Source organism: Anas acuta, chromosome 2 (assembly GCF_963932015.1).
Source record: "Anas acuta chromosome 2, bAnaAcu1.1, whole genome shotgun sequence".
Classification (NCBI taxonomy): Eukaryota; Metazoa; Chordata; class Aves; order Anseriformes; family Anatidae; genus Anas; species Anas acuta.
Window position 1 is genome coordinate 24,685,773 of NC_088980.1, and position 11,973 is coordinate 24,697,745.

Here is an 11,973-nt window from a genome sequence, read left to right on the forward strand (position 1 = left end):
TGGATTATGGTATTTATTTATTTTAAAATACATCTCATCTTTGAAGTTTGTTTTTTTTTTTTCCCCATTCAATGTGTCATTCAGTTCTGTTCAGGTGAATCTAAAACCTGTGGGCCTAGGTAGCTTCCTGTTAAACTTCATTTATGGGGATGCATTTCTTGGAAAGCTGGATGCGGATTCAAAAACTGTTACTTGGATGTGCCCTCCTGGTGGCCTCATGGCAGAAATGTATCTTGATTTCTTGAGTAAGCTAACATTATGTATGATTTGAGTTTCACATCCTTATTATTTCTCTGTGTTTTTTCTGGCTTTGCAATTAATGATGAGTAAGAAGAAAAAATCCTACTACTTTTATATATTGATAGTCTGAGTGATGCCAATGAAAATATTTAAATAGTAGAAGAGGAAAAATACCAAATATTGGTATTTCAATGTCAAAATTTTCTGTACTAATCATTTTACAAGCCAGCCAGCTCAAAACACTGTGACATACTTATTATGATAGGCTACTATGCTTACGTAGCCTGAATTCCCTGAGGTTACTGGTTCTTGCTGCCTGTGAGGGGTAGGAGACAGAACTGGACTTCAGTTTAGATATATTTAAAAAAAAAAAATGAAAAGATTTATATATGATGTTACCTTATGTTGTGGTTTAATCCAGCAGGCAGCTAAGCACCCTGCAGCTGTTTGTTCATTCTCTCCCCACCCCACAGTGGGATGTGGGAGAGAACTGAAAAGTGCAAGAACTCATGGGTTAATTAAGGACAGCTTATTATGGAAAAAAAAAAAAAAAAAAAAAAAAGGCGACAAAAGAGAATATACAAAAGAAGTGATGCATAATGCAATTGCTGACCACCAGCCAAGCGATGCCCAGCCAGTCCCCAAGCAACAGCAGCTCCCCTGCCCAGCCCCACAGCTGTATTGTTCATGACTCCACCTGGTGTGGAACATCCCTTTGGCCAGCCTGGGGCAGCTGTCCTGGTGCTGTCCCCTCCCAGCTCCTGGTGCATCCCCAGCCTCCTCGCCGGCTGGGCGGTGTGGGAAGCACTGCTCTGCAACAGCTAAAACATCAGTGTGTTACCAGCATTGGCCTCATCCTAAATCCAAAAACAGCACCATAGCAGCTACTAGGAAGACAATTAACTCTACCCCAACTGAAACCAGGACACCAGAGCACTCAGAAGTCCCAAATCAGCTTTAGTGTATTGCGTGACAGTCTATAAAGGCTGCATTACAGTTGTTTTAGCTTCATGAGAAGGTTTGATTTATGATGAATTATGTTTTGGAAGTCTCAGATACTGAACGTTTTTAATACAGCAGTACCTGTGACAACAGGAGTGAGATATATTTGTTGCAGCTTGCAGCCTCAGCCTTAAGGGAATAGGCACTGAAGTTAGGGGATATTGTCAATAGCTCAAAGTCTTCCAAAACTAGCTGTATACTGCTAATACAGAGTTAAATCTCAAATTTTTATGTAATTTGCTACATACATTTCAGGTGTGTGCCCATGTTCAGGATGTTGCAGTAATTAATCTTAAAGTCATCTCACTCCTGACTTTTCCTTTCCTTTCACTCACTTTGTCCAGATTTCTGTTTTTGCCGGTTTTTCAACTTACCTAGCATCAGAAAGTAAAAATAATGACTCTTAAAAGATATTCACAGTAACCATCATGACCCCCTCGAATATTTTCCCTCTTCCTTTCTCTGCAGTCCCCATAACCTTTTCATTTTCCCCTTGAATTTTTTCATTTCCCCATAAATTTTTCATTTTCAGTTTTGGCAATACATGCAACATAACTCATTAATTAATGAGTTTGACCCTAAGCCTTGTGGTGAGACCATCTCACGAGCAAGGCAAAATACACATTCTACATTATACCACACTCAGCTGCCCACTCCCCTCCTTAATACTTTTTCACACAATACCGTAAGATAAATATTTCACCTGTAGGGAGATTATTATATGAAAATACATCCCATAACATTAAGATACTTTTTCATCTATACAAAGTTTATTATATGAAAATCCATCCTGTAATCACCTTGCCAGAATGCCCGAACAAGCTGTCACGTACCTTCCTTTAGGACTTTTCCTGAAATTGAAGTTTGCCAAAATATCCGGCTTTGTTGTGTGTTCAACCAACTAATAGCAAAGTGAAGAAGAAGATCATAGCAATAGATATGACAAGTCTTTGTGCTGCCTCAGCATAGTCCATGGACCGTTGCATTTTTTTTGGTTGGCTTTCAAGCTTTGACTTTGTGACTTTTTTGTTGGTTGTTGGTTGACTTTCAAGCTCAGCTACTGTCCTCGTCAGATCCTTGTTAGAAGAGGGAAGAAAACAATGCTTACAATCAGTTTTGCTTTTTGGAACTTCTACAAATTACACCAAATGAAAAATACTTGCTTGCCATCTGCCTTATTTGGCAAGAAATTTCTATGTGAAAGGGACAATATATGGAAGTGTCAATGTCTGATTTAGAGTATGAAGTTTGTTTCAGAGAACGACTGAAATTCCCCATTAATGATGAGGAGGGCCTAAACCTTCTCCAGCAAGGACAACAGTTGCTTGTTTAACCTTCAGGACTGCTCAATTATTTTTAGGCAATGACTGTCTGGGGGCCCCTTGGTTTTCTCAGATACTCACACATACAGAGGGTGCACAGCCTCACATCACCACAGCCAAGAAACAGACCACATCACCAGCCCTTGTACGTAGAAAAGTTTTGTGGCCATCTCACTGCCAGCAGTGAGATGCAAGTACTTTGGAAATCTTTTGTGTGCTTTAGCAGCAAAACTATTTCCCAATTTTGACAGGTAAGAAGTGCAGCTTGTTCTTTGCTTCACCAAATTTGTTGGAGAAGGAGTTTGCCTTTCTGTAGAACAGGCCTAAAAAGCACTCAGTTTTGCAAATATGCAGATCTCAGCACCTCATGTCACATAGCAGGGCACACTGAGAGAGGGGATGGGCTGCAGGATTAGGAAACCCTGCTCTGGACATGAAGTTTTTGCTTAAGCAGAAGGAAAGAGTTTGTAGGGAGATAATGATTTACTTGTGGGTCATATAAATGTACTTACCGTAGCAAAGAGCAGCATTCCAAATAGAGCATATAGAGCCTGGAACACCTGTAAGGCAGAGCAAAGACCTGTGAGCATTGCTTCTGTGAAATGCAAGCCAGAAACCTGTAAAAGTGACATCCCTTCCTCCTTTTGAACCCACAGCAGCGCTGAATTTTAAAAAAGTCACACCACAAAAAAACAAAACAACAAATGATGTAGCAGTTAAATTGAAATGTATGTAAATCCAGTTCTGTTATTTACATAACCATGATCCATAATTATTTGGCTTGGGAAGAAACAAAACTCATCAGTTTCTTTTATGGGATAATCCACAGGCACTTTAGTACCTTTTTAGCCAGCTGCTCTTGCCATTCATTATGGAATCAAACAGGAAAAAAAATCACATCATAGATAAAAAAAAAAAATAAATAAATCTACTCATCAGCTGATTAAACATTAAACTTGCCTTCTGATTTTTTTTTTTATTTTTTTTTGCCAGATTTACCCTAATACAGAAAAGGGGCTCTGCACTGAAACAGTTTTATATTATTTGCTGCAATGTAAAACTACTGACGCTACCCTAGCCAGACAGAGTGATTACAGGTGCTGCACAATATGGGCTAACCCTTAGTGCCAGCATATCCAGTAAGTGCACATCCAGTAAACTACTTACATATGAATTTCTAAGGACACAAACGATTGCCCCAGCAGTGCCCAGGATGCTTGTAGTGGTTGATATGGTCAAGTTTGTCAGGGGTTTCTGAGGACACCAAGCACAGTAAGACTGTCTTTAGTTGCAATTAGTCAACACATCTTTGAACAACAACAAAAAAAAATAAATTACATATTCAGGGAGAGTAACTAACTAACTAAAACCAGTGACATGCATACAGACAAATCCTGAAATTATTGCAGCTGACTTGAGCTTTCATTCCCTTTTCTGGTCTGTTAATAAACTAAATAATTCTATAAAATGGATTTAATTTATTTTTAATTCTGTTTATGTTAACCTCTTAAGCTGAATTCCAGCTCATACTGCCTTCTTATTGATACTAGTCAGCATTTCTGAGAAAGGCTCTAAGGAACAGATAAATGGTGATATGTTCATGGGTAAAACCTATTTTGAAATAACTCCCATGTTTAAGTTTTGAATTGTCTTGGGAATTTATAGACTGAAGAATGAAGATGGGACAGAGAGAGCAGGATTGGTGCTATTAGTGCCACAGTTTTCAGCACAGACTGCTCCGCTTTCTTTCTAATTTCATAGAATAATAGAATCATTACAGTTGGAAAAGCCCTCCAAGATCATCTGCCCAACCAGCACCCTACCACCATTGTGACCCCCTGAACCCTGTCCCTAAGCACCACGTTCAACCTTTCCTTGAACACCCCCAGGGACGGTGACTCCACCACCTCCCTGGGCAACCTGTCCCAATGCCTGACTGCTCTTTCTGAGCAGAAATGTCTCCTCATTTCCACCCTCAACCTTCCCTGGCACAACTTGAGGCCATTCCCTCTTGTTCTATGCAAGTTTTTTTGAATTGCAAACAAAACTTTTAGGAATTGAGTGACTCCAGAAAGCCAAAACAGATAAAATCATCATTAAAACCATGACAATTTAGATTATTTGTTGTTACCTAATCCATTAAAAGTACTTACATTTGTCTTCAGGGCAAATAAAAACAGTAACAGGGTGGCAAATGCAGTTATTCCTCCAACTTGCATTATAGTCACTGTTTCATAGAAACTAAGACAAAAGAAGCAATCTGTTACCTCAAAATGCCCAAGCAGAACATACAACAGTGAAAGAAAAATGCTTAAAGGACTTACTTTGAAATAATTCCAATTATTACACTTCCAGTTACCGTCTAAAAAGATAAAAAGGAATTTTTTTTTTTTAAGAGAAAAAGAAAAACCCCACTTAGTAAACACTAAATATTTTTATTTTAGTTTTTGATTAAACTGCAAAGTGCTCAAACTAGCCTAAATGGTCAGGATGCTGATGGCAAGGTCCCTAAGGAAGCTGGATCCTCAGGCAGTGCCTGTTATTAAAGCATTATAAATGCAGGTCTGAGTGTTGGAACAATGGCACTGTGCTGATTTTTTGTGTTCAGGACACCAACCAGCAGCACGGAAAGGGGGGCTCATTCCCCAGTCAGTTACTTATAGACATAGCTGAGAGGATTGGACCTCTGAGAATTTCTCATATGAGGAAAATGAAGGACAAAAGGAAGACCTGAAAAATTGGCTCAGAGAAGACTTATTCACCCATTATTCTCTCCCTTGTTCTTTGTACACCCATGACAAAATTTAGTCAAGTTTCATTCTTGTTTCAGTGAATGGACACACTACTGCTGAGTTTACAGCCCTGTGATAAGCTGCGGGGCTTTGTGACCAGCCAACAGACATAACCGTAAGCAATTTTAGTTCTAAAGACCTAGACAAGTGCTAAAATACACAGTATATACACAACACACTGAGTAATGCATGGAACATCTAGAGTATGCTCTTGGTGCGGTTCCATCTGCCTGAAGGAAGAAAATGATCTGTTTCCTAACTGTTGGAAATCAGTATTATTTACAGCAATTGCCTTACAGAATGGGAAAAAATTTCCATGACTAAAAAAAAAAAAAGACTGCGTTATTTTCAACTACTTTTTTTTTTTTTCCCCCCTGAGGAGAATTTTCACTCCTATATCTGATTATGAGAAATAAAATAACTTGAAAAGGAAAAATCAAGGACTTCAGCAATATACTTACTACTGTCCAAGTGCAAAAGGCATTTTTTGAAGTAATTTGGCTGACAACTGAGCTCAGGATAACAGTAGCAATAGATGTCCTGGATTAAAAAAAAAAAAAAATACCAACAGCAAAGAACACATTTTTTGTGACTGATAGGTCAAATAAGCACAGCTAATAACAAGTAACAGCTTTAATTACAGAAAGCAAAACATTCAGATTTCATACATAGTAATTCAACAACTAAATATTCAGTTATTTTTTTCTATATATTTTTATATTAATGAAATGAAGTCTTAGTTACAGAAGCCATACAGACCGAAAAGGAGGAAAGACTCATTACATATATACTTGCAAGTCAAGTAAATAAACAAACATTCAAATATTTGTCATTTATCTGTAGGCACATCAGAAACATACTGTGGGTGTATCTTTAACAATTATTTACCCCTTATTTACCCCAACTTGTCCAAGTGATTACCATTGAAGATTTTTATTAGAAGGCTGCATCAGGGGAAGCACAAGGGCCATGTTTTTGCAAAAGAGGATTTGATGTATGTGAGCTTTCTGATAAGCAGTACACCGGCATGAGCAGTGGCTTTATATTCTGCTTTTTGTGTGTCTCTGCAGCTCCTTCCAGCACTTGAGTGCAATGAGCAGAGCTCACCCATTGCAGATAGCTGTGGCTGGACAGGACCTGAGCCCATTGCAACGTGGAAACCAGACGAGAGCTTAGAAAGAGCAACCTCGCTTTTCCCTCCCCACCCAATTTCCACCTGGCCAAGTGCAGCTGTGGGAGCTGCCTGACTGTGAGGGGCCCAGAGCTTGCAGAGAAGCAATCAGCTGTTTTTAGCACACAGTGCTAGGTAGTGCTAGGTATCTATTTACAATCCACATTGCACTTCCAGCCTTCAGTGAAGAAAAAAACATTGTGGAAGACGTGAAGAGGAAGTGTTAAGAAATGAGATTCATTTCCTTCTCATACCTTAACGCTACCGACAGAGAGAGCCAAATGCTGCAGGAAGAGAAGCAGCAGGATACTGGGGGGTACTGAATAATCTCTCAGAGTTCATAGCATTTACCTGAACCAGCAGCTCAGTGCATCATTTCTGGGTACTTACATAAGGACAAGGGAAAGCCAGTAGTAATTCCCCAGCTGGTGCCGTAGCCTGGTCCTAGGCAAAGACAAAGCAGTAGTTACAGCATCCTACATGACCACAAAATGTGCACTTCAGCATGTCCATGGGGCACTACAGATTGCCAGAGTGTCAATGGATAAGTACAGCCCTGTCACTTATGCTTAGTGCTGCTGCCTTCACCCTGCTTGGCATGCTCCTCAGACCCAGGTCTCCACATCCACAATTCCTGGACAACTTGGAGCGAGGAATTTAAGTGGCAGAGGTGGCTGATGAACAGTAACAGACAAATAACAGTGATAAGCAGTAACAGATTCAAAAGTATGTGCCTGTGATCATCTCTGGTGCTGTCTGGAGGCGATGTGCTGAAGATGAGAATGTTTATGCAGACAAAGCAATTCTCCCTTCCTTTCAAATTGAAAATGCCCCTTTAATAGTCACGGTGGGTAGTCTCATTTCCCCTGTGTTGCTACATTCTCCACTTATATGCCACCTTCATCAGTAAATATGCTAGTTCTGTGACAGTTCATGTCACAGAAACCTGCAAAAATACCACCAGGGACTTCCCCAGGAGCTGCTTACCTGCCACACAGGAGGTGAGGTAGTCACTGCAGCAGCCTGTATTGCTCAATTTGTGCAAATCAGGCTGACTACAATTGCAGCTGGGGTGTAAAGCAGCCCCTCTTATTTTCCTTGCTTAACTAGTTAACTTAATCTGCCAAAAACTTGGACTTCTGGATCTCCATCTTTTAACTGCAAAAAAAAGGAATCACTCCAAGCCCATGTTCCTGTGAGAAGTGAGCTGGGAGGAGGCTGAGGGATCACCAAACTGCTCAAATGCACAAATTACCTAATGCTGTAACTCGCTGTGACACAGCTGTCATGAAGCTCCCATTACCTGTTATTTCCCTTACGAGCACACAAGCAGCAGCTGTCCTCTGGCCCCCAGACAGCCAAGAGCTTAGCCTAACCATGACACACGCTGACAAGAGATGCTGGTGCATGAGGGATTGCACAATGCCCGAACTTACCAGCACAGAGCTCCCACGGTTACAAGGAGACCAACTGCTGCAAGCCAGTAGACCTTCTTGCTGAAATCTAGGGAGACAATGTAGACAATGTCATTACAGTATTTCATCGATGCAACAAAAGTCATGAGTAAAACAATCATGCTATGCCAAGAATGCATGGAGAAAGACTGAAATGTTTCTGCCTTTTTGTTTGTTTTGTTTTTGTTGTTGTTGTGAGTCCCCCATGAAAAAACCATCAGGAACCCCAGGGGAGATGCCAAGGGGCAGGACCCCTGGCTGGGTATTTCTCCCCACAGGTGTACAAGCAACACACAGAGCTGTGGCTGCAAGGCACACGTCCCATTTCAGTATTTCCCTAACAAGGCATTCACCAGCAACTCTAGAATGGTGTTATGGGCCCTTTATTTACTTTCTTTGTATGTTCAGTGCTGACTAGTCACTCAGAAATTGGCAGCTTGGGCTAATACCGAATGGTGGCTGGGTGCCCCTATGGATGCTGAACACAAGCTACTTTGCCATGATTCATGGCAGTCCCGTGCTGTCAAAGCATCGATGCACATGTAGATCGGGAGCTGGGCCCAGCATTTTAGAAACAGCCTCAGGTATCCATTCCTAATCTTGCTTGGAGTTAATGAAGACTTTGGTCTTTAACTTCACAAGGCATATACTACACAGAACAAAGATCACATTTATTGCAGTTGCTGATATCTTGTGTATACTGATTAACAAAGTCCTTCCTTATCTTACAGTAGTGAGAACAAAAATATGTGTAGCTGTAGTACTGTAGTTTTACCTGCTCTCCACAGGTATTGGATTAGAAAGATTATACAACCAAATTATGGTTTTAATTGATTATCACACAGATGGAATTGGTACATCCCTTAGCTACCTGAGTATGTCTCTCCAAATTTATGTCAGTAACTCAAACAGGACATTTGTTTGACTCCTCATGAGAGAGACGTTACAGGATTTCTGAGCACAAACCCATTTCACAAACATATTTCTGTGCTTTTGTCCGGAGTAAGACCTGTGGTTATATTTTCTTCAATGCCCTTAAATGTGAGGCATTCATTTTCATAGGCAGGGGAGTGCAAATCCAAGCTAAGCTAGAGTACAAGAAGGTTGGATTTAAAGATCTTAGGAAACATTCAGTGAGAAGTACAGCCCAAGGATATGTCTGGAATATACACATACTGTAATGATAAGGGGGAAGAGGCTAGTCCAGCTGAAACATTAACTAGCAGTGATTTAACATTAACCAGAAATGATTCGCTGTTTTGTGTATGCTTCCCCTTCCATCAAAGAATAAGCAAAAAAGACTAAAAGTGCACATGTTGGCTGCTTGGTATTGACCAGAGCTCTGCCAACAGGAGCCCAAGCAGCGCATGTGGAAGGAGTCGCACCTATAGACAAACACTTCTAGGAATGATGGACGTGATGTGCCAAGAAATACTTCTGCAGTTACACCACTAATAGTTCTTCATGTATGCTCCCCACCACAGAATGATGCTACTGTTGACAACATAATTTTATAATTGATAATTGTCTCTGTCTTGCCCAGGCAGAGGCACATACCTTCAGCGAGATCACACAAATCTGTTGGTTCAGCCCTTCTGGCTGAAGATTTTGATGTTGGTCTGTCTCCAGAAGGCACCCTAAAGTCTGTGCTTTGGGACTGTGTGCTACCACTGCTTGCTGCTTGTCTCCCCTGTTCTTGCACTAGGCTTGTGGCATCAGTGAGGTTACGGTTCTCTGGTGACATTGGTCTGAAATATTCAGTCTGTTCATCGGTGAAAATAACTTCTTTGCTAATAAAACGTCCATTTGATTTACGTTTCCTGATGATCTCCTTAGATGTCTGGATGTCTGTTAAGAAAGATAAAAGTATTATGGACTCAGCTGTGGAGAGAGTCTGTTTTTATATGAAAACTACTAAATTTTGCAATGCTGGGTGCTGCCCCACTTTCTGTGTAGTGCCTTCTACAGTTGATGTTCCTTTTCTTTCTAATAGGATCACACTTTGATAAAATCATGCTTTAAGGCAGCTTGTGGCAATGGATCTGAAATATGTCAGCAGGATTTGGGAACCTCTATCTTCCATCTTCCAAGCTGAGATTTCTGCATGCCACTAAGAATTAAAGCAAAAATACCCTGTCCTGTTAGTCATAGAATTTTTATATCTGAAATTATGAGACTCTACGAACTAAGCATTTTCCACCTACCTGTAATCATGAAGACAGACCGAGGCAGAGGGAAATAGTCGGTTTTCTGCTTTCCACATAAACATCTCTGTTTTGCATCCTGACGATCTAGGTAGTATGTCAGGAGGTCTTCATTATTTTGTTTCTTAGGGGCTTGCTCCATCCAGCCAGTTCTCCTCGACTCATGCCTTTCATCCCAACTATCCATTGTCTGTGTTGGGTTGTTTCTTCCCTGTATTTCCCACCTTCCAAAATATGACAAAACAATTTGTGGCTACTAACTTCAAAACGACAATCAACTGCAGACAGCATAGCGAACGGGACCAAGGGAAAACTTTGCCAGCGTTTCTCAAAGACAAGTCCTTTAGCTGGGAGACCCGGCTGATCTCCGTGTGCCTCTCCCTTCTGCAGTACGAGCTAGCCGTGAAGGCTGACTGCACACAGTAGTCGTGGCATACGTGTAAGAATTAAATACACATTCAGTAGGACATCAGCAGAGGTGGTAAGCAACTGTATCAGGTAGTAAAACTTCTTGAAACACTTACCTTTATGAATGTCTTGCTTAGAGCCAAGGGTGGGGTGGCAGTGCGGTGTCTGCAGCAAGGCGAGCAAACAGCCTTCTACGATGCTGAGTCCAACACCTCCTGTTTCACACTCAGTGCCTTCTTAGATCTTTGTTCCCAAATTTTGCTTCCAAGCTGCTAAGTAAGGGATCCCTGCTAGGAAAGCCCTGAGGTTTTCCGCCCTTCTCTTCTCTACGATCACTCTGATGAAACTGATCGCACACTGGAGGAAATGCAAACACGCAGGTACATAGACTGAAGCAAAACCAAAAGCAACTGCTTCTTGCCTACCTGCAAAGTTTGCAGATCCCAGCTGAGGCTTGTTCACTCCCTTGCTGAGGTAAGCAGAAATGGTATGTTGAAAATTAATGCATCCATATCAGGCTCTTGCTAGTGACAAGTGCCATTGGGTAATTACAGCAACTTCTATTGTGATGTCCTTCCTCTATAGGCTGTAAAGTCAAGTGTAGCCTATTTACAATGACCTATGGCTCACCCTGATTAAGTGGAGACCTTGATACGAGGACGTGGCAAGCTCACACCGGTATTTAGTGAACAGTAGTATTTCTGTCTGATTATGTGCTGGTTCGGAACCCCTTGCAATACTTTGATGTAGAAGCAACAACATAGCCTCTTGTGCTCTGCTAGAAAATAGGCTGCTTAGGGCATAGGGAAGATGGAGCCACGCTCTTCTCAGGGTATTCAGTGCCAAGAGGCAATGGGCAGAAAAGGAGACAAGAAAATTGTTTATACATAAGAAAAATTCTTTTCACTCTCAGAGTGATCGTACACTGGGAAAGGCTGCTCAGAGAGGCTGTGGAGCCTCCATCCTTGCAGATACTCAGAACCCAAGTGGACACAGTCCTGGTCATCCTGCTGTAGGCTGACCCTGCTCCACACAGGGGTTCTGGACCAGCAGTGCCCAGAGGTGCCTTCCAACCTCCGCTTATTTTATGATTCTATAGACTTTATTGCTGAAAGGACGATAATTTACCTTGATGTTCTCAGCAGAAACAGCGTAAACTTGCCAAGCTTAAATGCCATGAATATGAGTGCAAAGGCCATATTACTATCAGGAGCACAACTACCACATTCACTTGGGATCCTCCCGCTCACAGCAGTGTTAATTCTGCAGTTCCAGATTTTGCATACCAAACCAAAACCATGCAGCAAACTGCAAAATAATTTGGTAAATTATTTAATGAAAAACAGAAAGAAAGAAAATCAAAAAGAAGAAGCAATAGTT

The 11,973-nt window shown here is 41.2% G+C and overlaps 1 protein-coding gene across 2 annotated transcripts; it reads right to left on the bottom strand.

Moving 5' to 3' along the window:
• Positions 1–1,990: 1,990 nt before the first annotated feature.
• On the bottom strand, positions 1,991–11,082 carry LOC137852319 (protein lifeguard 1-like). 2 transcript variants are annotated; one of them, XM_068673945.1, is made up of 11 exons: positions 10,710–11,071; positions 10,186–10,409; positions 9,539–9,829; positions 7,964–8,030; positions 6,918–6,971; positions 5,818–5,896; positions 4,889–4,926; positions 4,718–4,805; positions 3,732–3,818; positions 3,077–3,124; positions 1,991–2,318 (listed from the first exon to the last, which is right to left on the bottom strand). In XM_068673945.1, exons 2-11 carry the CDS (start codon positions 10,370–10,372, stop codon positions 2,136–2,138), a joined length of 1,122 nt encoding a protein of 373 aa, XP_068530046.1. In that variant the 5' UTR covers positions 10,373–10,409; positions 10,710–11,071; the 3' UTR covers positions 1,991–2,135. The 2 variants fall into 2 exon arrangements, with proteins under 2 accessions (XP_068530046.1, XP_068530047.1); XM_068673946.1 differs by lacking the exons at positions 1,991–2,318; positions 3,077–3,124 and having other exon boundaries at positions 3,733–3,871; positions 10,710–11,082.
• Positions 11,083–11,973: the final 891 nt, after the last annotated feature.